General features: G+C 40.1%; 1 protein-coding gene across 1 annotated transcript in view; it reads right to left on the bottom strand.

Annotated features, from left to right (window-relative positions):
• OCRL (OCRL inositol polyphosphate-5-phosphatase) overlaps positions 1-23,169 on the bottom strand; it is an 83,542-nt gene that overhangs the window by 41,150 nt on the left and 19,223 nt on the right. Inside the window, exons 5-15 of the mRNA XM_056107754.1 lie at positions 13,136-13,246; positions 12,625-12,714; positions 12,256-12,376; positions 11,997-12,167; positions 10,293-10,394; positions 9,621-9,735; positions 7,213-7,329; positions 6,913-7,115; positions 4,085-4,196; positions 2,362-2,471; positions 292-427 (exon numbers count right to left, since the gene is read on the bottom strand). Coding sequence (XP_055963729.1) covers positions 292-427; positions 2,362-2,471; positions 4,085-4,196; positions 6,913-7,115; positions 7,213-7,329; positions 9,621-9,735; positions 10,293-10,394; positions 11,997-12,167; positions 12,256-12,376; positions 12,625-12,714; positions 13,136-13,246 — 1,388 coding nt within the window. The remainder of the gene's footprint in view (positions 1-291; positions 428-2,361; positions 2,472-4,084; positions 4,197-6,912; positions 7,116-7,212; positions 7,330-9,620; positions 9,736-10,292; positions 10,395-11,996; positions 12,168-12,255; positions 12,377-12,624; positions 12,715-13,135; positions 13,247-23,169) is intronic.

Here is a 23,169-nt window from a genome sequence, read left to right as displayed (position 1 = left end):
TAACACACCAAAGACATATAAAGAATAAAGAACTTAAGGCTACTTTAGGAAGGTAAGGTTACTGACCAACCATTATGTAGTATGAGAAACCTGTATCATTAAAATGCCTGATGTGTCAAGGGTCATAAGGACAGCATTTAGGAAGGCACTAACTTCTCAATGCTATAAATGATAATTTCATTATGGAAACATTTATTGCTCAACAAATTGCCTATCTTCTGTGGTTATAGATAATTCCCTCAGAATGAAGATATTTAAGAAAAATAAAAGAATGATCAAACAAGTCTTTACCCCAATATTGAAGAGAGCACTAACGGGCTTATGGTCACTGGTTTTCAGTTCCATGTGACTCCGGTAGTGAAGCTGATTAACATTTGTTCCTCTCCAAAGAATTCGGTCACACCAGGCTGGAACTCGGCATTTTCCACTGTATATGAAAAAAGGAATTATAAAGAGAACATACCACACAAGAATTTTATACCTACCACAATGGTTAAGATCTGGGTCATGCTCTTTGGTTATATGCTTCTCATTTTCCAGTGATCTCAACTATTAAACTACCTCAGTGCATTAAAAGCTCTGTGAAAGGAACTATGTCTGCGCATCTGTCATGACTTTGGAACCCCTAGCACTGTTATCTGTTCAATAAAAAATTAGTATATATAGGTGTCCAATAAGGGGGCTTCTAAGATTGGGATTACATTTTCTTTTTTGTTTTATTTATTTATTTATTTATTTATTTATTTATTTATTTTGCTCCTTGGGTCATACCCAGCAATGCTCAGGGGTTACTCCTGACTCATGCACTCAGGAATTACTCCTGGCAGTGCTCGGGGACCAATGGGATGTTGAGAATTGAACCTGGGTCGGCCATGTGCAAAGCAAATGCCCTACCTGCTGTGCTATTGCTCCAGCCCTGGGATTAAATTTTCAATAATATTGCCATGGGGGAAGATATAGTGGCTGGCACCTTCTTAAAAGATCCTCAGAAGGTCATTATTATGTTATTGGGAGCACTTCTACTTCCTTTGCTCTACAAACTGTAACAATACTTTACAACAGAAACATAACTAATAAAATCTAAAAATCCTATATTCCTGGTGTGGGCTTAATTTCAAAAGATGACTAACAGTAGAGAATTATCCTTTAAACTCCTTTAAACTGGGGCTTTTTAGCTTTTTCTAATAGAGATAACTATCTAAGCAGGCAAACAGGAATATATAACCACAGAATACAAAGGGTAGGTGAAAGTCTATTAAAATGAGGAACACCAGTACAGATAAACCAGATGGTGATGCAAGTAAGTTCTTATCAATAGCTTTTTCGCTGACACTTAGTGGTGAGTGGAAGAAACAAGGAAAAGTACAGAAGACCTGTCAGTGTCTCTTCATTTGTTGACCAGTTCCCTTGGGCAAAGATAAAGACAACTCTCTCCATCCCAGTGCACTCTGAATCTAAAGAAGCTACACATATCCAGGGAGTCTCTTTCTTTTTAAGATTAAGGGCTCACCCAGCTACGAAACCACAAGAAACAAAGAGAATGTAGGTAGAAACTAAACAATTAATAGGAATACACTGAGAGGGGTCCTTTGCTGGATAACTGGGAAATCACAGGATCCTTTCAACGGTGGTACTCAGCTTCCTCCTGTAGTAGCAGAAGTCAGGCCCACGCATCAGTGATTTGTAAAGTCCCCTAAGAGACTCTAAGGTGTACTCAGGTCTGAGTACCACAGTGTTAAATCTCAAGGCTCTTTATTTTTACCTTCTGGTATCCTGTGTTAAATAGTTGAGAAACAGTTTGAAAAAAAGTCTGAACAGGGGGCAGGGAGACATCTCAAAGAGTTGGAGTGCATACCTTGCATCCACAAGGCCCTGAATCTAATCCCTGTTACTACATGGCCCCTCATGAACCAAAAGGAGTAACCACTGGAGACCCCCAAGCACCAGCAGGTTTGAACTGTCAGATCTACACAGCTGGACTGAGTATTGCCTAAGACCTGGGCCCCAAGCACTGTTGAGAGACACCGTCCCCTCCCCCCACAAAAACACATTTTTTAAAAGGAGCCAGAACAGAGCAAGAAAGTACAGAAATCTAAGCAAATTGGCCAGACTGGCCTTTATCCCATAGAAATATAGGTAGGCCATAAAATAAGAACCCTGACATAGAAGAAATACTTTCCTAATATAAACTTACATTTGAGTACTCATGAATTAAACCCTATTCTGTAATAGCACTAAGCCATTATCAGGTTTTTATATCTGTATATGGCACAGCCAAAAATTTTCTAGTCCTTCAATATGGAGGTACACAGAGAAGATCAGGCCTTAACTGATTTCATGAGAAGGTTCTCATAACTTTACCTGGAATCCCAACGGTCTGTTTTAGAATCATACTTATAAGTGGGAGCAAACTTGATTTCCCCTTCAACGAAGTCAACAAAAGCTTTTTTCTGAGTGCGTTGAATATTTAGCTAGAGATAGAAAGCAGCATCATTTAAGCAGGGTAGCACCATGTTAATATATGCGATAATCAGGTTGATCAGCAATTTCAAAGTATATAGCTCCATAGCCTTTGCAACTGTTAGGGTACGTAAGTAAATTCCACATCTCCCTAGTTAGTAGAGTATTGCTGGGAGTAGACCCTGGGTCCCCTGAGCTCTGCCTGGGAATGCCTCCAAAATTTCTAAACCTCATGAATTAAATCTTGCCTTTCCCTAAGTATTTAAACTCACCCTCAGATCAGATACTCAGTATGAGCACATCGCTAACCTTTTTATTGCTAAATGAAAGAACAAAAAGGGAAAACAAAATCTGGATAATAATAACTTCAGAAACTATACGGAACCATTTTAACTGTACTTAAAAAGACATAAAAGGCCAAGGGAGAAAATGAAAAAGGACAGGAATGCATTCTTTGCATTTAGAATCTCATGTTTGCTTGATCTCTAGCACCATATGGTCCCCTGAATACTGCCAAGATTGACCCTGAAGCAACCTGAGCTACCAGGTGTGCCCCCATCAAAATACACAATTTTTGAATGGGTAACTTAAAAATCCAATAATCTGAATACCTTATTTGATAATTCCAAATTTAGTATATAGTTACAAATATCCTGAAAGTTATTTTCACTAAAAAATTTTATGAGAACCACATAAGGCCCAGAATTTGTTCCAACTTTATTCCCTTTGGAGGCAAGGCAGAGGAAGAAATTAGCTAGCTAGCCTTGATGGAAAAAAAACACAGCCAACAAAGTTTCACAAACCACTTGGATTTTGACTGTTTGAATGTTAAAAAGTCTCAGATAAGGATAGAAAAACACTCAAAGAAAGACATTCCCCCCAAGTCAAAAAAGTTCCTTCCCTCAATAAGAAGCATTTACTCTTAGCAGCTGGTCTCCACATAGTGAACTAACAATTCAAGACATGTGCCAAGCTTCTTAGCAAATTTACAGAAAAACCAGGACCATGGATATAAATGTTACCAAATCCATGCTTCCCCCCAGGTTCTAACATATATATATATATATATATATATATATATATATATATATATACACACCAGCTCGTTTTAACTTCTCGGTCAGTTCCCATTAGACCATAACTGATGCTATCTGTCAGAGACAAATATCTTCTTTACTTCCCAATCCCCTCACAGGGCCTCCCCTCTTTTACCTCCAAGCTACTGCAGAGCCTGCCAAGAGATCATAGAAGCAGCTTTCCCTGTTCCGTTTGCCAAACCACATCAACAGAGCTGAATGCCCACTTCCTCCAGGAAGTGTTTTCCAATTAACCCCACCGGTCCTCCAATTTATTTAAACAAATCTCTAAAATCTCTTCTTGATAAAGGCTTAATGAATAAACATCATATTACTTTTAGTCACTAATGTTATCTCCCCTCTTCCCACCAGGCACTTTAATATAAACACTACAAACCTGGTATAAGTAAGCTCACCACCATCCACTACCAACATTGTTTTCCCAAGATCTACTTTCAGTAAAACACACTCCCAGGTATCTATCTCATAAGTCTAACCGTCTTACCTGCTATCTAGGGAAGTACCTATCAAATGAAAAATCTACTTACCTGGTCAAATTTCAAGAGTCTCTGAAGGTCATTCTTGTTAATAAAACTCTTCACTTCATTGGCGTCTGGCATGCACAGTCTGTAGTTCAAATCTCCCAGCCAGATGACAACACTGAGGATCAAGAGATATATGAACAGAACTAGTAATGTCTGGCATAAAAATCAATCAGAGAAGAATGAAGAGAAGAAAAGTGGAGAGATTACTGGTAGAGACCCATTTATCACTATTTGACAAGGGTAAGCTCCAACTATCCTTTACGGACAAGTGTTATCAACACCTGAAAGGGACAAGGGATTACAAAACAGACAGGACGGATAGGCTCCCTACACAGAGAACAAGACTGAGAGCAACAGTATTAGCTTGCAGTATTATTCAGAAGTCAAGGAGTTAACTGTCTGAGAGAAGCTGTAGTTTATTTGCTGGACTGGCGTCAAAATTTTTCCTGGCTGCCTGCCAGGTCTCCAGGGAAAGAGAATCTGCATGTTTTCTGCCTCCCTGAGTCCTGATGTTCGGCAGGCTCTCCGCTCAAGTCTGCATCGTCTAAATGACATCTCTCCCAGGCAGGGCCCACCAGGGCTCTCCACGGTGGCCAGTCTATCTACCCTTGCCCCCCTTTCACTGTCCAAGTGCCTGGCAGGAGACAACTTACATACCATGGGATCCTCATGCTCTGGGATCTAGAAACAGGTCCCTAGATATGTGGAGAACCCCACCACAGATGAAACTGAATTAACTACACGCACATGGATTTTTCCTATGAGCTACCTAAAGTTCTCAATGGGTCTCTTTGCCAGCTGTAAATGCAACATAACATTTCTGGAATCCTGAGGAAATAACTTTAAAGAATTTCAGACTCTGTGACCAATACAGTCATGGCCTTGACTTTACCACTGTGAAATAATTCATTTTGACGCTAATTACTGAGACAACATGAAAACAGCTCAATATCATTAGTCTCCCCTGCATTCTCTTCAATTATCCTGCTCTCCACTGATTCTAATACCTTTATATTATCTTTAGTTTTTCTAAGAAATCCCATCTCAAATTTCAAATCACATCACCCTCTCTCAGAATTCAATTACCAGTATTAATTTCTTTACAAAAAATCATTTTCTACCACCTGATCCATTTCTCAACTGATTGCTTCTACCCTTATTAAGTCCCACTCTTTACTGACCTTTCTTTTCTATTATCCTATCGATCCTCTGTGTCTTTACTTCCCCTATTCTTAATACAGTCATTACAAAGAATAATGTAGGTCTACAGGTAGAGAGATAGTACAGTTGGTAGAGTGCTTCCCTTGCTCGCTTGCTTCCCTTGGACCTGGGTTCCATCCCTAGCACCCCTGTGGTCTTCAGGTCCTGCTAAGAGTGATCCCTGGGTGCCGAGTCAGGAGTAAACCCTAAACACCACCAGGTGCAGTCCGCAAACCAAGCAAACAGGGCTGAAGCAATAGTACAAAGGATAGGGTGCTTGCCTTGCACACAGCAACCAGGGTTCAATCCCCAGCACTCCATTTGGTCCCCTGAGCCCCTCTGGGAGTAATTCCTAAGCACAACACCAGCACAACACCATAATGTAGACCTATATATGCTGGCTTGGAAAGAGATCCTACATAAAGAGAATAAATATATTCTTATCTAACAAGAAAATGTGTATTAAAATTTGCATAGTCTATAGTAGCATCAGGGCTGGAGCGATAGCACACCGGGCAGGGCGTTTGCCTTGCATGCGGCCGACCTGGCTAACCCCAGTTCGATTCTTCCACCCCGCTCAGAGAGCGCAGCAAGTTACCAAGAGTATCTCGCCCGCATGGCAAAGCCTGGCAAGCTACCTGTGACGTTTTTGATATGCCAAACACAGTAACAAGTGTCATAATGGAGATGTTACTGGGCCCGCTTGAGCAAATCGATGAACAACGGGAGTGACAGTGATAGTAGCATCATTCACAAGAAATACAACATACATCAAAAGTTTCTAGTAACAAAATTTAAAAGGTAACAGAAACAAGTAAAAATAACTTTAACAGTAAAATTCATTTAACTATCCATATGGCTTTAAGGCATAATTATATTTTAAAATCTAGCTATTTCCCCAAATAGCTATTTCCCCAGGAGCGATATTACAGTGAACAGGGCATTTGCCTTCCACGCAGCTGACCCGAGTTCAATCCCCGGCATCCCATATGGTCCCCTGAGCACTGCCAGGAGTGAATCCTGAGTGCAGAACCAGGAGTAACCCCTGAGCATCGCCAGGTGTGACCAAAAAAGACAAAATAAGTAAATAATTTTAAAATACAAATAAAAATCTAGCTATTTTACATATTTTCTACTAAATCTCTGAAATTCAGTGTATGATTGCTTTTTGGAGGCCACACTGGTGGTGCTCAGGGGTTATGAGGTGCTGAGGGTCGAACCAGGCAGGGTTGGTTACATACAAGGAAAGCACCCGACCTGCTACACTACTGCTCTGGCCCCATTAGTGTATAATTTTTCGCACAGCATATGAAATCTAATTTCTTTGCCCCAATAAATCCACTATTCCTCAAACACTTGAGCCAGAGAGTTAGTACATAGGATAAGGTGCTTGCCTAGCATGTGTTTTGGCTGCAATCCTGGTTCAAATCGTGGTGCTGCATGTGGTTCTGAATACAGAGCCAGGAGTGCTTCCTGAGCACTGTGGGGTATTGAGCAACAAACAAACAAAAAAACACTCCCAACTTCTCTTATGGAATGAGATCACAAAGAAGAGAGGTTTTACTCTTCATAATTTCTTTCATATTTCAACAGTTCTCACATTTAAACTCTTCTAGAACTTAAACACTCACTCATGTTTCATGATGTTCAGCTGTGGAGCAGTTGGATTTGGGCCCACTGGGTTTGGGACTATGAAGCTCATTCGTGCACAAATGTCCTTATAATCTTGATTCCTCCTCTCAAAGTCCTCCACATGGGCAGCCAGGTGGGAATTGACAATGCAAAAGGTTGTGTTGTAAAAAACGAATCTCACAGCTACTCCACCTTTGTTCCCCTGTTACCAAGAGTGATTATTCAGTCAGTACAAATGCACGATGAGCAACTGAACACAAATGGACACGACAATCAAGCTCACTTCCCAAGAAGCTCACCATTTTCCCCATGATTCCAGTTCCAACTGTTTCTGCAGCAACATCACGGATATATTGATACTGATCCTTCTTGGCAAATATCAGGAGCATCATCCCAACAAGGCGGACTAGCTGGACCTAATAGTCCCAGGGAATTAGAAGAGGTTCAAGTCAATACTCTCTCTGCCACATATCTAGTTTCCTATAATTTTTTCAACAGGAAGAAATGAAGTAATGGTGCCCAAATCTGAATGTAAATCCCAATTTCCCAGTGGGCTCCCTATAAGGAAGAAACAGTTTCTCTGGGAAGTTCTAATGTGGCTCTAACCAATTAGTTAAAAATCTTTGGGGACAACAGCACATTTGGTTCTAATCCATTATTGTCATCACTTTTTAGCCTACCAGGAGAAAGCAACATTAAAAATTCAAATAAGAAACATAATGCCTGTAGTCCAGCTTGTTCCATTTGTTTCTCCTTACTTTTCGATTTTCAATTTTCTAAGGAATTAAAATACATACAGTGGCAATCCTATATACTTTGATTATTTTAATCTGCAAGCAATAGCTAGATATATGTCTGAAATATTTATTAGTCAAAACCTGTTTGAGAAAAATTACATCTTTAGGAGTCTTATTACCTATACCAACAAGCTATTAATAAAAATTCTCAGAGGATTCCTAATAAAAGACTTAGTATGCTAGCCATGTAATTAAAATAACTCTTCTAGTAGCCTCGGCCACATGTCTTTCTAAAGACCGAGTTAGCATACCTTGCTAAAGTGAACTCCTGACTTACAATTAAACTTATAACTCACTTCAGTTACACAACACTTTTATTATTGCTCTGATTCCAAGGCTTATCCATCAAATTAAAAAAAATCAACAAACTCCAAACTGCCTATCTATAAACCATGTCAGTGAATAACTTTAACCTGAAACTTACTACACAAACTATCTTGTATGCAATTATTTTTAGTTTCTTATTGTAATAAAAAGACTAAAATTCATTTCACCCTAAAAAGTTGTCTAAGTAATAAAAACAAAAGATCAGAAAACTTAGGGAATTTTATCCCCATGAAACAGGCATAAAGGATTAGTCTGTCCTATTCCGGTATTACACGTGGAAAATAATTCATGGAAATGGTTCTTTTGGAACAAACTGTAGATAACAGAATAACTTTCAAGTGCAGTTTGATTTAGTCGTGTACTAAAAAGGAGGGGGGTTACTGGCAGTGGGTATGGTGTTAAAGATGTACCTCTAAATCAGAGGCTCACAAATTTATTTGGCCTACTATCCCGTTCAGAAAAAGAAAAATCACAGAACCCTCCTAGAAATAACTTTCTTTATTTCATTTCATCATCCTGTTATTCGTCGATTGCCTCGAGCAGGCCCCAGTAACGTCTCTTTCATCCTAGCCCTGAGATTATATTCAAGGCTATTTAGGAGAATGAGACCCATCATTGTTACTGGTATTTGGCATATTTGGTACACCACGGGGAGTTTGCCAGACTCTGCCCTGTGGGCAGGCTACATTTCTTTAAGAGAAAAAAAATAACAAAAAGTGTCCCCCAAAGGCACCAATGCTACTACTGCCCCCTGGATTATTCCAGCATCCCCACTGGGTGAAATCACCCACTTTGGGAACCACTGCTGTAAAGCATATAAACATTTACAATCTTGTAAAGTAATATTACTGCAAAAGAAAGGAAGGGAGGGACAGAGAGAGGGAGGAAAGAAGAAAGCGAGGAAGAGAGGGAGGGAGGGAGGAAAGGGAGGAAGGAAGGAAGGAAAGGAGGGAGGGAGGGAGGGAGGGAGGGAGGGAGGGAGGGAGGGAGGGAGAGAGGGAGGATGGAAGAATGGTAGGTAGGTAGGAAGGAAGGAAGAGAGAGAGGGAGGAAGGAAAGAAGACAAAGGTGAGAAAAATGAAAAAAATCTTACAGCTTAAAATCTAAAAGGACAGGGGCTGGAGCAATAATACAGCGGGTAGGGTGCTTGTCTTGCACGAGGCCGACCCGGGTTCCATCCCCAGCAGCACATATGGTCCTCCAAGCCCCGCAGGAGTAATCCCTGAGTGCAGAGCCAAGAGTAAGCCCAGATCACCGCCAGGTGTCATCCCCCCAAACCAAAAAAGAAACAAATTAATAAATCTAAAAGGACTTCCAAGATAAGAAAGCACAGGGTTGAAGGAGTACATGCAAAACATGAGTACACGCTCCTCAAGCATGGCCAGGTATAGACTTGGAGGCCTCCAAGCATGGCCGTCTATGGCCCAAGTGATCCCTGGCATTGCAAGGCCCGATCACAGCTACATATACTCTAGCCCTAGCACTGAACCTCTGGTAGGCTGAGTATCAGCAAAAGTGGCCTCCAGGTTCCCTGAGCACTGCCTGGGAGCACCTTCAAAACCAGATAATTAATTGAGGCTTACTTTCTTATACTTGGCTTTAACATGCAAGCCCCTCTCTACAGCCATGGTCCACTCCTGTTCTTTCACAGAGTCAAAGTAGAAAAAGGCTTCTGTACTCAAGTCCAGCTCCTGGAATCTGAGAAAATATGAAGAGGTGAGAGCTGTATATATTCCATTATCATCTTTTGAATACCTGTGTCATTTTCTGAGTTGAAAACAGAAAGAAAAATTTCAAACAATTTTTATGAAACTGCTCTGTTGACCCAGGTGATCAATAAGGACAAGGCACTTTCCTTCAAAAAGACTCCCCAGCAGTCTACTCATAAACTATGCAAACTTATAAACATAAAAGCTTCTATGAAGGACAACAGTAGAGTTTTGCTCACATATCCCACAAATTCTCATTGTTAGAAGTGATCTTATGTCTTGGTTTGTATGACAGGACAAACACAGTTTTCTGCGGATTTTCAAGAGTATGTTTTCAAGAGGACTAGATGCTTTCTAACACTATTTAAAGTATCTGTTCCTGTCTGATCTCACAAATTTGATCCTCACCAATTTCACCCACAACTTAACTCCCATAGGTAGTTTACATTAGCTTCCTACTGAAGAGTTTAAAAGAGTGAAAGTAGAATGTCATGTAAATTAACACCAAACATATAGCCCAAAGTAAATTCCAGATGTGTTCTTTACCCAATGCAGTAGATATCAGGAGGAGTCGGATCACAGTTCAGCCAAGGTTCTAACCCACTATCTGGAGACTGGCCATTCACGTTCCAAGTTCCAACAAAAAATCTAATACATAATATCAAGAAATAACTTGAAAACAAGTGTCAGTTATGAATCAAAAGAAATTCTCTTATCACATCTACAAAAGAGTTATGGTTACAGTAAGCCAACATAATTCTTCAAAATGTTTTGCCAAATACATATGTAAAAATTCTAGAATATAAAACACCAGGCAGAGGGTTTATTTTCAGTTAATTTTATATCCAGTGAACCTTTAGCAAAGAACCAAGTCTTTATTCAAAAATAACAGTTAATTGCTCTACCACTTTCTTTTCAATTAAACTCCATAGAAACTCATACTTGAAAGGACAGCTTGCATTAGGATAGAGGTATCTTCAGGCTGTAAGTGCATTTAACATGGAAAAATGTTCCATAAGAAACTGTAGTGAATTTCATTTCCCTCAAGGATTACAAGGACATCGGTATAGCAAATTTGTTGAAGCAGATATAGTATGAAGGGGGCAAACAGAAGAGAAAATTCATGACAGCCTTTGCTGTTTACATACAAATATAAGCATCATAAAGGAACATGGGGAGCCGGAGTTTTTAACACAGGGTAAAAGTTTTGACTGAATTGGTATAACAGAGGCATGTATACCAATAAGTCTCATACCAAGTGAGACTGGAATCTTGGATTAGAAAGGTACATAAAGAAGTACAATAGAAGGGTTCAGGAATGACAAAGAGACATGCTGGCTTTCATTTATTCATTTATTTGCACATCAGGAGTACATGCCATGCCATGCCACATAAATTTAGTCCAGAAAAGTGAACATCAACAAGGTGAATTGAAAATTCATACAGAAGAAAAAAAGTATGGCTGACCTCTAGTCAAGAGGACTGGGTAAAACTTTTAATTTACCAAGTAACTAAGTTAAGTAACTAAATTAAGGGGCTCATAATGGTGGGTTTTAATTTTCCAGTATTGAAAGGGCAAAACAACTCACCAAGTCAGAGAGATTTGACACACTTGCTTATGGCATGTGATAGGGAACAATTCTCTAGTACATGTGAATTTGATTGGGTATGCCAAGAGTAGACAGAAATGTTAGCAGAATGGTATCATTAATAGTTAGAAAACCCAAAGGAGGGGTCTTTGCAATTGCAATAGAGGGCAGGGAGCTTGCCTTGTGTGTAGCCAACCCAGATTTGATTTCCAGCACCCGATATGGTCCCCCAAGCCCTGCCAGGAGTGATCCCTGAGCACAGAAACAGGAGTAATCCCTGTGCATTGCTGAGTATGACCCAAAAGCAAAAAAAGGGGAAAAAACAAAGTAGCATTTGCGTTATTTTGGATAATACACACACATCTCTCTAATATATCTAATAAATATATAAATAATAAATATAATATATCTAATATATGATCAACACAAGGGACAGGGGTTGAATCAGCTGATATTTCTTTTTATTATGCTTGAATTCTTTTTATTTTACCAGGAATCTAACCCAGAGACTCACAAACATAAAGCAAGTGCTCAACTGCTGAGCCATATCCTTGGCGCCTTATGCTTTGATTCTTAATTAAGCGAACTCTTACATGGCGAAAAGGCTTTTGCTATACCTGCTAATTTTTAACTCCAGTAGAGACAAGAGAGACTGACTAACCTGAAAGTCTGAAGGTTGACATATTCTTTCTCTCGCTTTGCCAGGATATGTTTGATGATACCTTCCCGCTGGACGGAAGGGGAAGTATTAGTATTAGGTGTAAAGAGCTTCCGCATGGTGTTGGTCACTTTAGGCTGTTCCTTGCTAGATGTTTCTTTTTCACGTGGAAGCCTATTAAATCAATAAGGAATTTATAAGTGAAATTGCTTTAAAAATGAAAATCTTCTATAGAAGAAGTATGTCTTGACAGAGGACTTACATTCTACCCATGGAATGGGGTGGTGGTGGTGGTTCCCGATGAATCCCCGGAGGATGATTTTGTGAACTTATTTTCTTGTCCAAATTCATGGAGGCAAAGTTATCCTCAAATCCAAGAAGCCCTAAATAGTACAGAATTGGAGTTAGAAGGATGGGGAAAGTACATACAAACATATCAAGTCTAAATAGGACTTTGCTCTTGACTGGTAGTTGATTGATCAGTGGCATTACTAAATAGGTATTATTTATTACTAAATAGATGAGTGAAAGTTTCTGACTTAAAATAATTTGTATAATCTTATCTGTCCAAATACAATCAATGTATTCTGCCAAGATTATGCAACCAGGACAAAAAGAATTCCTTGAGTACCTGTAATATCAGATGACTGGTCTTTAGTATCTAATTTCTGATACCAGCTGGATGAATCCTTTTGCTCTGGAATAAGAAGTTTTGACTGAGCTGGAAAGATAAAGGTCATGATTAGAAACTGGGTGTCCTTTAAGTGGAATAACCAAAAGTAACTCATTCAGCACTCCTTAAATGCAGTGGACAGAACCCTTCTTGAAAAAGAGGGATACGGAGGATGTGGCTAAGAAAATAAGGGCTATTCTGGGATAATCTGGGAGTAAAAGATTGACGACCTACAGTAAACAGTCCATGCTATGACTGAAGATTCTGTAAAATGGCTCAGCGCCCCTAAAGCTGAAGAGTCAGTCTTATTCCCTAATTTATTCCAGGGCTCACTATTAAAGAGAAAAAGATCACCTGCCAAGTCTCAGGGGTGAGGTATTTTGCTAAAGGACACTTTTGCCTCTGTCTACAAGTTAGAAACTTATTTCCATTCAAATAGTAGAAAGAAATCTGCCGAATCTTGAGTTACCTTCCTGAGCAGCGAAGACATCTGAGAGAAACTTTAAACAGTGCTCCTCATCGGGAATTTCAAAGCGGCGCTCTCTGGTCCAGGCCCCCTGAACTCGAATTTTGCAGCCGCCTAAAAAGTAATTGAAATCCATATACATTTAGCTATGGAATACAACGTTTTCTTGGGATGACAGTTTCAACTTACCAGTTTAATAGAAGGTGCAGATCACAATTATTTTAGATCTCTAACACAGGAGATACATGTACAAGATGGAGGGATTTGGTGTGGTGGTGGTGGTGGAAATGTTGTAGGGAGGAAAATTTAAGGAACTGGTAAGCTGTGTAAATTAACAGTCGAACCTTGTGATCACTGTCACTGTCACTGTCATCCTGTTGTTCATCGATTTGCTCGAGTGGGCGCCAGTAATGTCTCCATTCGTCCTAGCCCTAAGATTTTAGCAGCGTCTCTTTACTCATCCTTCCCAATGGTGCCGCATTGGAGGTTCTTTCAGAGTCAGGGGAATGAGACCCATTATTGTTACTGTTTTTGGCATTATCGAATATGCCACAAGGAGCTTGCCAGGCTCTGCAGTGGGGACAGGATACTCTCGGTATACTAAAATCATACTTCAGCCATAGACACCAATATTCTGCTTAATCTCTCAGGCATTAATGGAGGGACCTCCAAATTCCAACAAAAGATTATTTCCCCAACTACCCTCCTGTCTACAAGTTAGATTCCTTCCATTTCCAATCTACAGCATAATATTCCTGTGAAGCATGCGAGGAATAAAGGCAGCTGGATGGTTTGTTCCAGGATACAGAGTGTAGCAGGCAAAGTGAATGTGTAAATTAAATACAAAGAAAGGAATGATAGTTTGGCCTGAATTGTCCTGAAAAAAGAACCTATATTGCATTATCGCAAGAGGAAAATGTATGTCTTAAACTTAGAAAAGGAATATCATCACGACATCCGAGAATACTCAGATTCAAGAACAGCCAACTGAAAATAGTCTAATGAGAAGCAAAGCTATCTAGGACTTTAGGTTCAATACATGTACCATAATATCTCTTTTTCTGATATTCAGTAATTACCTATCAATCAACTAGATATAGTGACCCAGGAATTCCAGGTGTTTGTTTATGTTATTAATTTAACTGATGCATTACATATATTCTCATGCCCCTGGAAGTGGCAAGTTTTCTGAGAGCAGAAACAGGCTGCGTATATAGTTTCTCCAACACGCCACTTTGAAAAGTCTCACAGAATTGCATGGGATCAAAGGACTTCCCAGAACTTTCAAAGTTAGGACTGGGAAAATTCCAGGCAAACTGGGAGAGCTGGACACTCCACTACTACCAATGATGTCAGACTTCAGAGAAAGAGGCAGTTAAAAAAATGACTGTTGGACTAGACTCCACATTTGTAAATAAATAGATGGGGAAACAAAATGAAAACACTAGCTTCTTATAGCAGAAATCCATTCCTGAGCCTTTTACTCTCTTTCAATTTTATTTCTGTAAATTTCTATGCAATTCTTACTTTCATATGTATTCCTGGAAGTTTCTGGAGGTTCAGTGATCCGAAGAAGAGATAAAAATAGAAAAAAAAAGGCGCCCAAGTAGAGCATGAATAAGAAAATTAACAAGGGTGCTACTAGAAAGAAGATGGGTGGGTGAAAGGCAATGAATAAAAAAATGTCAATTAGCAGCCACTACATCCAACCTCCTCTGACATACAAAATGCGTAGCTCTATAACTAATCTGTAAAGCTGCCAAGCCTCTGGATTGTCCCATGTAGATGGATCTCTGGGATGAAAACTTTGAGGCCTTTCAGGAATAGGGTTAGGCATAACACCTCCCCCATCCAGAGTGGCCCAGCCACCACAGCCAACAGCCTTTGACATATAAACGGCCCAGATCCACAACTTCTGGAGTGTGAGGCCACATATGTGGCCTTTAAACGCTTCCTCCATATTTCACAGTAGGACCACAGAAAATTTGATGGGAAAATTGGGAAGAAGCCCACCAAGTTCAATGAGTGAAAACAATACCATAACAGGCTCAACTAGTACCAACTATCTTAGTAAATCCTCAATGAGTTTAGTCACATCATTGTGAGATAACAATTACCACAAACTGACTTTTAAACAAATCTTTTATTAGTGAAACAGCATGAGGTACAGTTATAGACATACAAATTTTGTGCTTGGGTTTCAGTTATACAATGATTGAGTACCCATCCCTCCACCTCCAATGCTCCGAGTATCCCTCCCACCCGCATCCCCACATCCCACCCCACCCCTGTGGCAGGGCATTCCCTTTTGTTTTCTCTCTCCTTTTGTGTGCTGTGGTTTGCAAAAGAGGCATTGAGTGGCAATCATGTTTGGTCTATAGTCCACTTTCAGCATGCATCTCTCATCCTGGGAGGGTCCTCCCAAAACCCTTTATTTGGTGCTCCCTTCTCTGAGCTGCCTTTTCCCCCAGCATGAGTGGCTGGCCTTCAATTCATGGAGTGAACCTCCTGGTACTTATCTCAGCTATTCTTGGGTGTTAAGTCTCCTATTTTGTTACTTTATATACCCCAGATGAATGCAATCTTTCTATGTCTGTCCCTCTCTTTCTGACTCATTTCACCCAGCATGGTACTTTCCATGTAGTATCACTTGTATGTAAATTTCATGACTTCATCTTTTCTAACAGCTGCATAGTACTCCATTGTGTGGATGTACCAAATTCATCTATTTTCTCATAGTTTCATTTGCCATTTTGTTGTAATAATCAATATGAAGTAAATTTATCTGTGCTTCATAAAGGGGCAGTCTTGGGGGTCGGGAAATTGGGGATCCTGGTGGAGGGAAGGTCACACTGGTGGTGGAAATGGTATTGGAACATTGAGTGCCTGAATGCCTGAAACAACTGTATTATGAACAACTTTGTAAATCACAGTGCTTAAATTAAAAACAAACAAATGAACTTTAAAAATGTCAATTAGGAGAAATTTCGCTGATAGAGGGAAATATTCCTTTGGGTACAAGCTGTTCTTACATTTACATTTAATAATTTATATTAAAAGAATTTTTTTAAAAAGAAACTACAAGAGGGGAAAGGGTGTTCGTCTCTTCCGCCTTCTCCCCTCTGGAAAGAAAGATGGCAGCCGCTTGGGAGCCTTGTGGAAAGCCAGGTATGAGCCGGTGGTGACGCGGCGACTAAAACCTCATGGGAAGGGCGTTCCCGGCTCATCCTTCATGCCCTACCGAGGTCACCAGTTGCCCCCCACAAGCAGCTCTCCAGCACGGCCATGGCTGCAGAGCACAGAAACCAATCTCTTAATTATCTGACTCTCAGTAGAAATACTTCCATGGTTAATAAGTAAAATAGCAGAAATCCAAAACCGCGCAGTCGCAATAGCGGCTGCACGACATCATTTAATTCTTGAACCCAGCTATAGAAAGCAAATCATTTCACGATGCTTTCTCAGCATGTCTTATTTGGGGGGGGGGTAAACTCTAAATAATAATGGTGCATCTTTTATTGAAACAATGAATCTAGTCAAAGTAGATAGAGTGTTAACTAGAATTCATCTGCCTCACAGGCATTGGGAGGGGTGGGAGGTGGGGGTTTATTGGGGTTCTTCGTGGTGAAAAATAAGTATTGGTAAAGGGAAATGTGTTTGATATTTGCATGACTGAGACCTAAACCTGAAAGCTTTGTAACTTTTCCCACAGTGATTCAATAAATGAATAAATTATAAAAAAAAGAGAGAAAAAAACTACAAAAAAAGAAACTACAAGAAATGTAGAGAAAAAACACATTTTCTCCTACAATTACTAAAAGATATATCTTAGCAAACATTAAAATAAATTTACACACAAGTGGTACTACATGGAAAGTATCATGGTAAGCAAAGTGAGTCAGTATAGTAGAGGTATAAAATGCTGAAAGTAGACTATAAACCGAACATGACTGCCACTCAATGCTTCTTTTGCAAACCACAGCACCCAAAAGGAGAGAGAGAACAAAAGGGAATGCTCTGCCACGGAGGCAGGGTGGGATGGGAGTGATGGGAGTGGGAGGGATACTGGGATCAGTGGTGGTGGAGAATGGACACTGGTGGAGGGATGGGTACTCTATCATTGTATAACTGAAACCCAAGCACAAAAATCTGTAAGTCTACAACTGCACTTCATGGTGTTTCACTAATAAAAATTTAAAAAAAAGTGAATCACAAAAAATAAGAAAAAATAACTGAACCATTTATTGGATAGAAGATTCTACAAACTGTTTACCCAAGTAACAATTAGGTACTTGCTCATCATGTTGCATGCAAAACCATTTTTCTAAGACTCAGACTTCTACTCTCCTGCCTCCCAAAACATTTCCACTTCAAATTCTAGCCACAACATCTAGAAACATTCCAGAAGTTCTCTCAGTCCTTACCTGTGGTGCCTTAGAATTATCAGAGGTGCTTTTAGAAAATATTAACACATGAGTCCCATTCCAGACCTATAAAAAAGAACAGCTGGGGATGAAGCCCAAGCATTGGTAGTTTTTAAAACAGTCCTTGGGTGATTTGAAAGTGCACCCAGATTGAAAATCAGAGTTACAAGGATTCTGACTGGTCCCTGAGAGTCGCACTCCCTCTGCAGCTGTTTGGAGTGGAGGCTGTTTATAGTCTATCACATCCGATATAATTTAAGGCTGGTGTCCTTATTTAATACATCTCCAGACAGTCCCTCTCTTCCCTCAGAAAAATTCCTTCCTCTTTTGATGCTTGCTCATTGAATGTCCTAGAAACTTCTGACACCAGGATTCAATAAATTAATTCCTAAAGACTTTCTATCCACTCAACAATTGAACCTTAATTTTTTATCCCTGTAAAATTTACACCGAAATCCCAACTTTCAACTTTAGCTCAGTCACCTACTCTCTCTGTCTCTACTAGGGATTTCATCAATTATTCCCCGTAGCTGTCATCATAGAAATATTACCAGCTCCAAAATCTCTAATTCAAATATCCCATTCTCACTTGCTATTCCTTCCAGTTTACTTTCTCATATGGGAACCTCTAGCCCATTGATTCTTCCACTTTCTTAGAAACCATTAACTTCTTCCTGCTTTCACTTTCCTTTTTATCAGATCTCATCATTATAACTCTTGGAGGAGCTCAGAACTGCCTCATCTGTTTGTTCATGGTACCTATCTGGCCAAATTCCAACACTCAGAAATCCAACTTAACTTACTTCTGTGTACTTACACCTGAATAAACAGAAGAAATGACCACATACACACACAGAGAGAGCCTTATAATTATCAGTTCTTGATTGCCAATGTCAACTGGACCTTCCATGACAGGAAGCAATCTAAGTTTCCCTGGTCAGATATTCTCCTATTTGAAGACTATCTCAAGCAACTATTTTATACCTCATTTATTCTCAATCTTTGGGTTCCCATCTCCCCAAGTCCTTTCCTTCTAAGTAGATTTCTTTAACTCATACTTCAGAGGAAAATAGAAACCATTACAAGGAAACTTATCTATTTCTGTATTCATCTCTTTCCCCATCTGATACAAGAAAAAAAATTCCTATGAAAGGTCCCCTTCTCTGTCATTAGAGGGAATTACAACCTTTCCTGGGACTCTTACATTTACACTTATTCCCTAGACACCTCCTCCATATATTTAACCTTTGCCCTTTACAGGCTTCTTCACATCAGCACTAAATAAAACTACATTTTACAACCCTTCCCATAAAAAAACAACACCTGAACCCTGTATTCTTCCCAACTCCAGTCCATCTCTACATGTCCTACCCGCAGGAAAGCTTCTGGAAAAAAGTCACTACTTATCTACCTCCTCTGTTGTTTATCTACTCCAGTATGTCTTCAGTTTGTACAGTCCCTCGGAAATTGCTTTGTTAAGGTTGCCAATAACCTCCACATTGCTAAATACAGTCATTTGATTAGACTTCTCAGCATAAATCAACAGTTCCCTGCTTCTTGAAGTAATCGCTTTCAAAGACGCAGCTCATCTAGTTTGCCTCACTCTTTGACAACTAATCTTTAGTGCCCTTTGAAGTATCTCTGTTTTTACCTAAGCTTTAAAAAAAATAGAGTTCCTGGGGCCAGAGAGATAGTACAGTGAGTGGAGCACTTGTTTTGCATGTGGTCAACCTAGGTTCAATCCCTGGTATCCTATAGGCTCCTCCAAACTCTACCAGAAGTGATCCCTAAGAGAACCTTTGTGGGGAGTGATGCTATCCTGGAGCAAGCTTTGAGCTTACCAGTGTGTGACCCCTCAAAACAAGCAAACAAACAAAAAAGTAGAGCTCCTTAGAGTGCAATCCTAAGACTTTTTCTTATTCTACATCTTAACTGTCTAATAGGACTTCTTTTTTTTGGGGGGGGGTCACACCTGGAGGTGCACAGGGGTTACTCCTGGCTCTTCACTCAGAAATTACTCCTGGTGGTGCTCAGGGTACCATACGGGATGCTGGGAATTGAACCCGGGTCGGCTGCATGCAAGGCAAACTCCCCACCCGCTGTGCTATTGCTCCAGCCCCTAACAGGACTTCTTATATTTATCTGTATCTGCACTGTTAGTACAGTAACCAAAGATTATAGAGAGCTAATATGTACTTGAAATATTGACTAGTGCAACCGAGGAACTGAATTTCTAATTAAACAAGAACATGTAACTCGTGGCTACTGTATGGGACAATACAGTCATATCATCTCTCATGATTCCAAAGACCTTCGATGTGCTACCAATGCCAACTTTCCTTCTTAGCTTCAGCTGCATAAATTCAATGGTCAATGTACCAACTGACTCAAATATCTCAAAGAAATCTCCAACTAAGCATAGCTAAAACTGAATTCATGCCATCTTCCAACTCCCATAAAGAAAACTCATTCCTCCTGCAGTGTTCTTATTTCTACAAGTGGTAAATTATACACAATCATGCCAGAAACCTGGGATCTATCCTTGACATTTATCTTCTCCTCATTCCCACATACCCAAACCAATCTCTGTAAATTTAACCTCCAAAAAATTGATCAAAACTGTCAGTTTTTCTCCATTTTTTACGGCCACTATACTATACTCTCTAACATAAAATACTGAGACAGATTTCTAATAGGTTTTCTGTTTTCATGCGAATAATGTCATCTGCATCAATTCTTTCATATTCCTTTTATGTTTTGTTTTTTAGGTCACACCTGGTGGAGCACAGGGTTCACTGCTGTTTTTGCACTGATAGAACACTTCTAGAAGTGCTCAGGGGACCATATGTGGTATCAAGGATCGAACCAGGGTTGGTCACATGCAAGGCAAGTGCCTTACCTTCTTTCCAGTCTGAAAGTTCCAGTACCATCTTTCCAGTCTGAAAATCTTTCCTATTCTTCCCATCTTTGTTGTTACTGTGTCTGGCATATCGAATACTCTCGGTAGCTTGCCGGGCTCTCCGAGAGGGGCAGAGGAATCGAACTCGGGTCGGCCATGTTGGCCGCTTGTAAGGCGAACGCCCTACCCGCTGTGCTATCGCTCCAGCCCTTAAAAATCCATATTCTTTACATATGCCCTAACTTATTTAACTGTGGGTAACAAAATGTAGGAATTATTATAAAGTAAGTTTCTTTGTGGATTTATTATCAGTAAATGTGACTTATGCACCTAGTCTACATATCCGATTTTACATTTTTTTTTTAATCCAGGGTTGTGTACAAAAATTTTCAGGTAGAAAGAAGTCACAAGTGGAAGTTTAAGAAGCCCTAAGCCTAGATGATTCTACTAGATTTTGCCTTACTTTTTCCTATTTTTTTATCCAGGCCTTGTTCCAGACACCCTGGCCCTTTGTCAAAAAATTTCCTAGCTTGTGTTCTTCAACATGTAGTTTCCTTTACCTCGGACACTTCTCTCTCTTATTTTAACCTCTTACTTAGCCCTGACATTCATTCTTCAAAGGGGCTTTCCTTTACCACCCTGCCCTGTAATGTAGTTAGCCTTCTTTTAAACTCTGCACTTCTCCATGATGGCATTAACCAAAACAGCAATTTTGTATGTATCCATGCCTTATTAGTTTATCTGATTTTTTTACTGGTTTTTGTTTGTTTGGGAGTCCCACCTTGTAGTGCTAGAAGCTTACTATTTTAACTCGATGCTAGGCATCACTCCTGGCAGGGCTCAGGGAACCATATGGGGTGCCTGGGATCAAACCTGGCTCAGCTATATTCAAGACAAGCATCTTATCCGCTGTACTATTTCTCTGGTTCCCATGGCTTAGTAGTCTAACGTCTGTTTCTGGCACAAAGTTTGATGAAGCACTATAATGTTCTCTGCTATATCCCTAGAGCACAAAAGAGTATCTAGCACATAAAAAGAAGTTCATACTTTTATAGAATATATTAGTAGATCACAGTCACCTATGTAAGTGTTCTTCAATCCTTCTATACTTGTGGATCAGCACCTGCTCTGCATACTGGTCCATGGACCAGCAGTGATAACCAAGGCAGTGGAACAATGATTTCCAACTTTTCTACACTTGTGGACCAGTGGATGAAGAATGCTGATCTATGCAGCACTAGTGCCAAACAGTACAGAGAAACAAGCAAAGTTAGCAACCTTATCTATATTATTGTCACCAGATTGGGAGGCATTTCAAAAAAAATTACCACTGGGACAGAGTGATAGCATAGCAGGTAAGGCACTTGCCTTGCATGTGGCTGACCTAGGTTCGCTCTCTGGTATCCATATGGTCCCCTGAACACCACCAGGAATAACCCCTGAGCATTGATGAGTGTGGCCCAAAAACAAACAAGAAGTCAAGTCTGGCAAACAGAAGGCACTCAAGAAATACCTGTGGAGGGGCCAAAGAGATAGATCAACAGGCTGAGAGCATGCTTTACATACAAGAGGCCCATGTTCAGCATCCATCACTGCATGGCCCCCAAGTACTTTCAGGAGTGACCCATGAGTATGGATTTGGGACTAGTACCTGAGCACTAATGGGGATTCCAACTCCCTCCACCCCAAATCACCAAATATTTAATGAATAATGAATAAATTAGAGAGGTTTTATTTTTAATTTTTTATGTTTTTTTGGGGTCACACCCAGTGATGCTCAGGGGTTACTTCTGGCTCTGCACTAAGGAATAATTCCTGGCAGTGTGTGCTCAAAGGACCATAAGGGATGCTGGAGATCAAACCTGGATCGGCTGTACTATCACTCTGCTGTACTATGATCTGGTCTCAATAAATTAGAGGTTTTACTATCAAGAAGGGCTGGAGCGATAGCACAGAGGGTAAGGCATTTGCCTTGCAAGCGGCCAACATGGCCGACCTGAGCTCGATTCCTCTGCCCCTCTGGGAGAGCCCAGCAAGCTACTGAGAGTATCTTGCCCGCACAGCAAAGCCTGGCAAGCTACCTGTGACGTATTCTATATGCCAAACACAGTAACAATTGTCAGATGGAGACATTACTGGGCCCACTCGAGAAAATCGATGAACAATGGGAGGACAATGACAGTGACTAACAAGAAATTAATATCAAGAAATAACTATCCATCAATAGTTCAAATAAGAATAATATAACCATCTCTAAAATACTGAAAAGACATCTGACAAAACTCAGAATACAAATTACAATTTAAAAAACACACAAACTGGGGCCAAAGCAATAGTACAGTTGGTAGGGTGCTTGCCTTGCACACAGCTGACCTGGGTTAGATCCTTGGCACTGCATACAGTCACCTGAGCCTGCCAGAAGTAATCCCGGAGGCAGAGCCAGAGTTCTGGGTGTGGCTCAAAAGCAAAAATATCCCAAACTATGCAAATTTGAAATAAGTGCATTTTCTTAACCGGGGTTAAAAAGCAACCTGCCAAATCAACAGGCAGTAATATAGTCAACAGTGACACAGCAATTGATGCAGTTTCACTGAAATCAGAAGCTAAACAAGCATACATTGTCTAACAAGTCTCAAAAATTCTTATTCATGTAACTGGAGATAAAACAGAATAGTGATAGCTACTAAAAAAGACAATTATTTGTAGATGACTAG

Source organism: Sorex fumeus, unplaced genomic scaffold (genome assembly GCF_029834395.1).
Source record: "Sorex fumeus unplaced genomic scaffold, SorFum_2.1 ptg000171l, whole genome shotgun sequence".
NCBI classification, from domain to species: domain Eukaryota; kingdom Metazoa; phylum Chordata; class Mammalia; order Eulipotyphla; family Soricidae; genus Sorex; species Sorex fumeus.
This window is presented reverse-complemented; position numbering and strand designations above follow the sequence as displayed.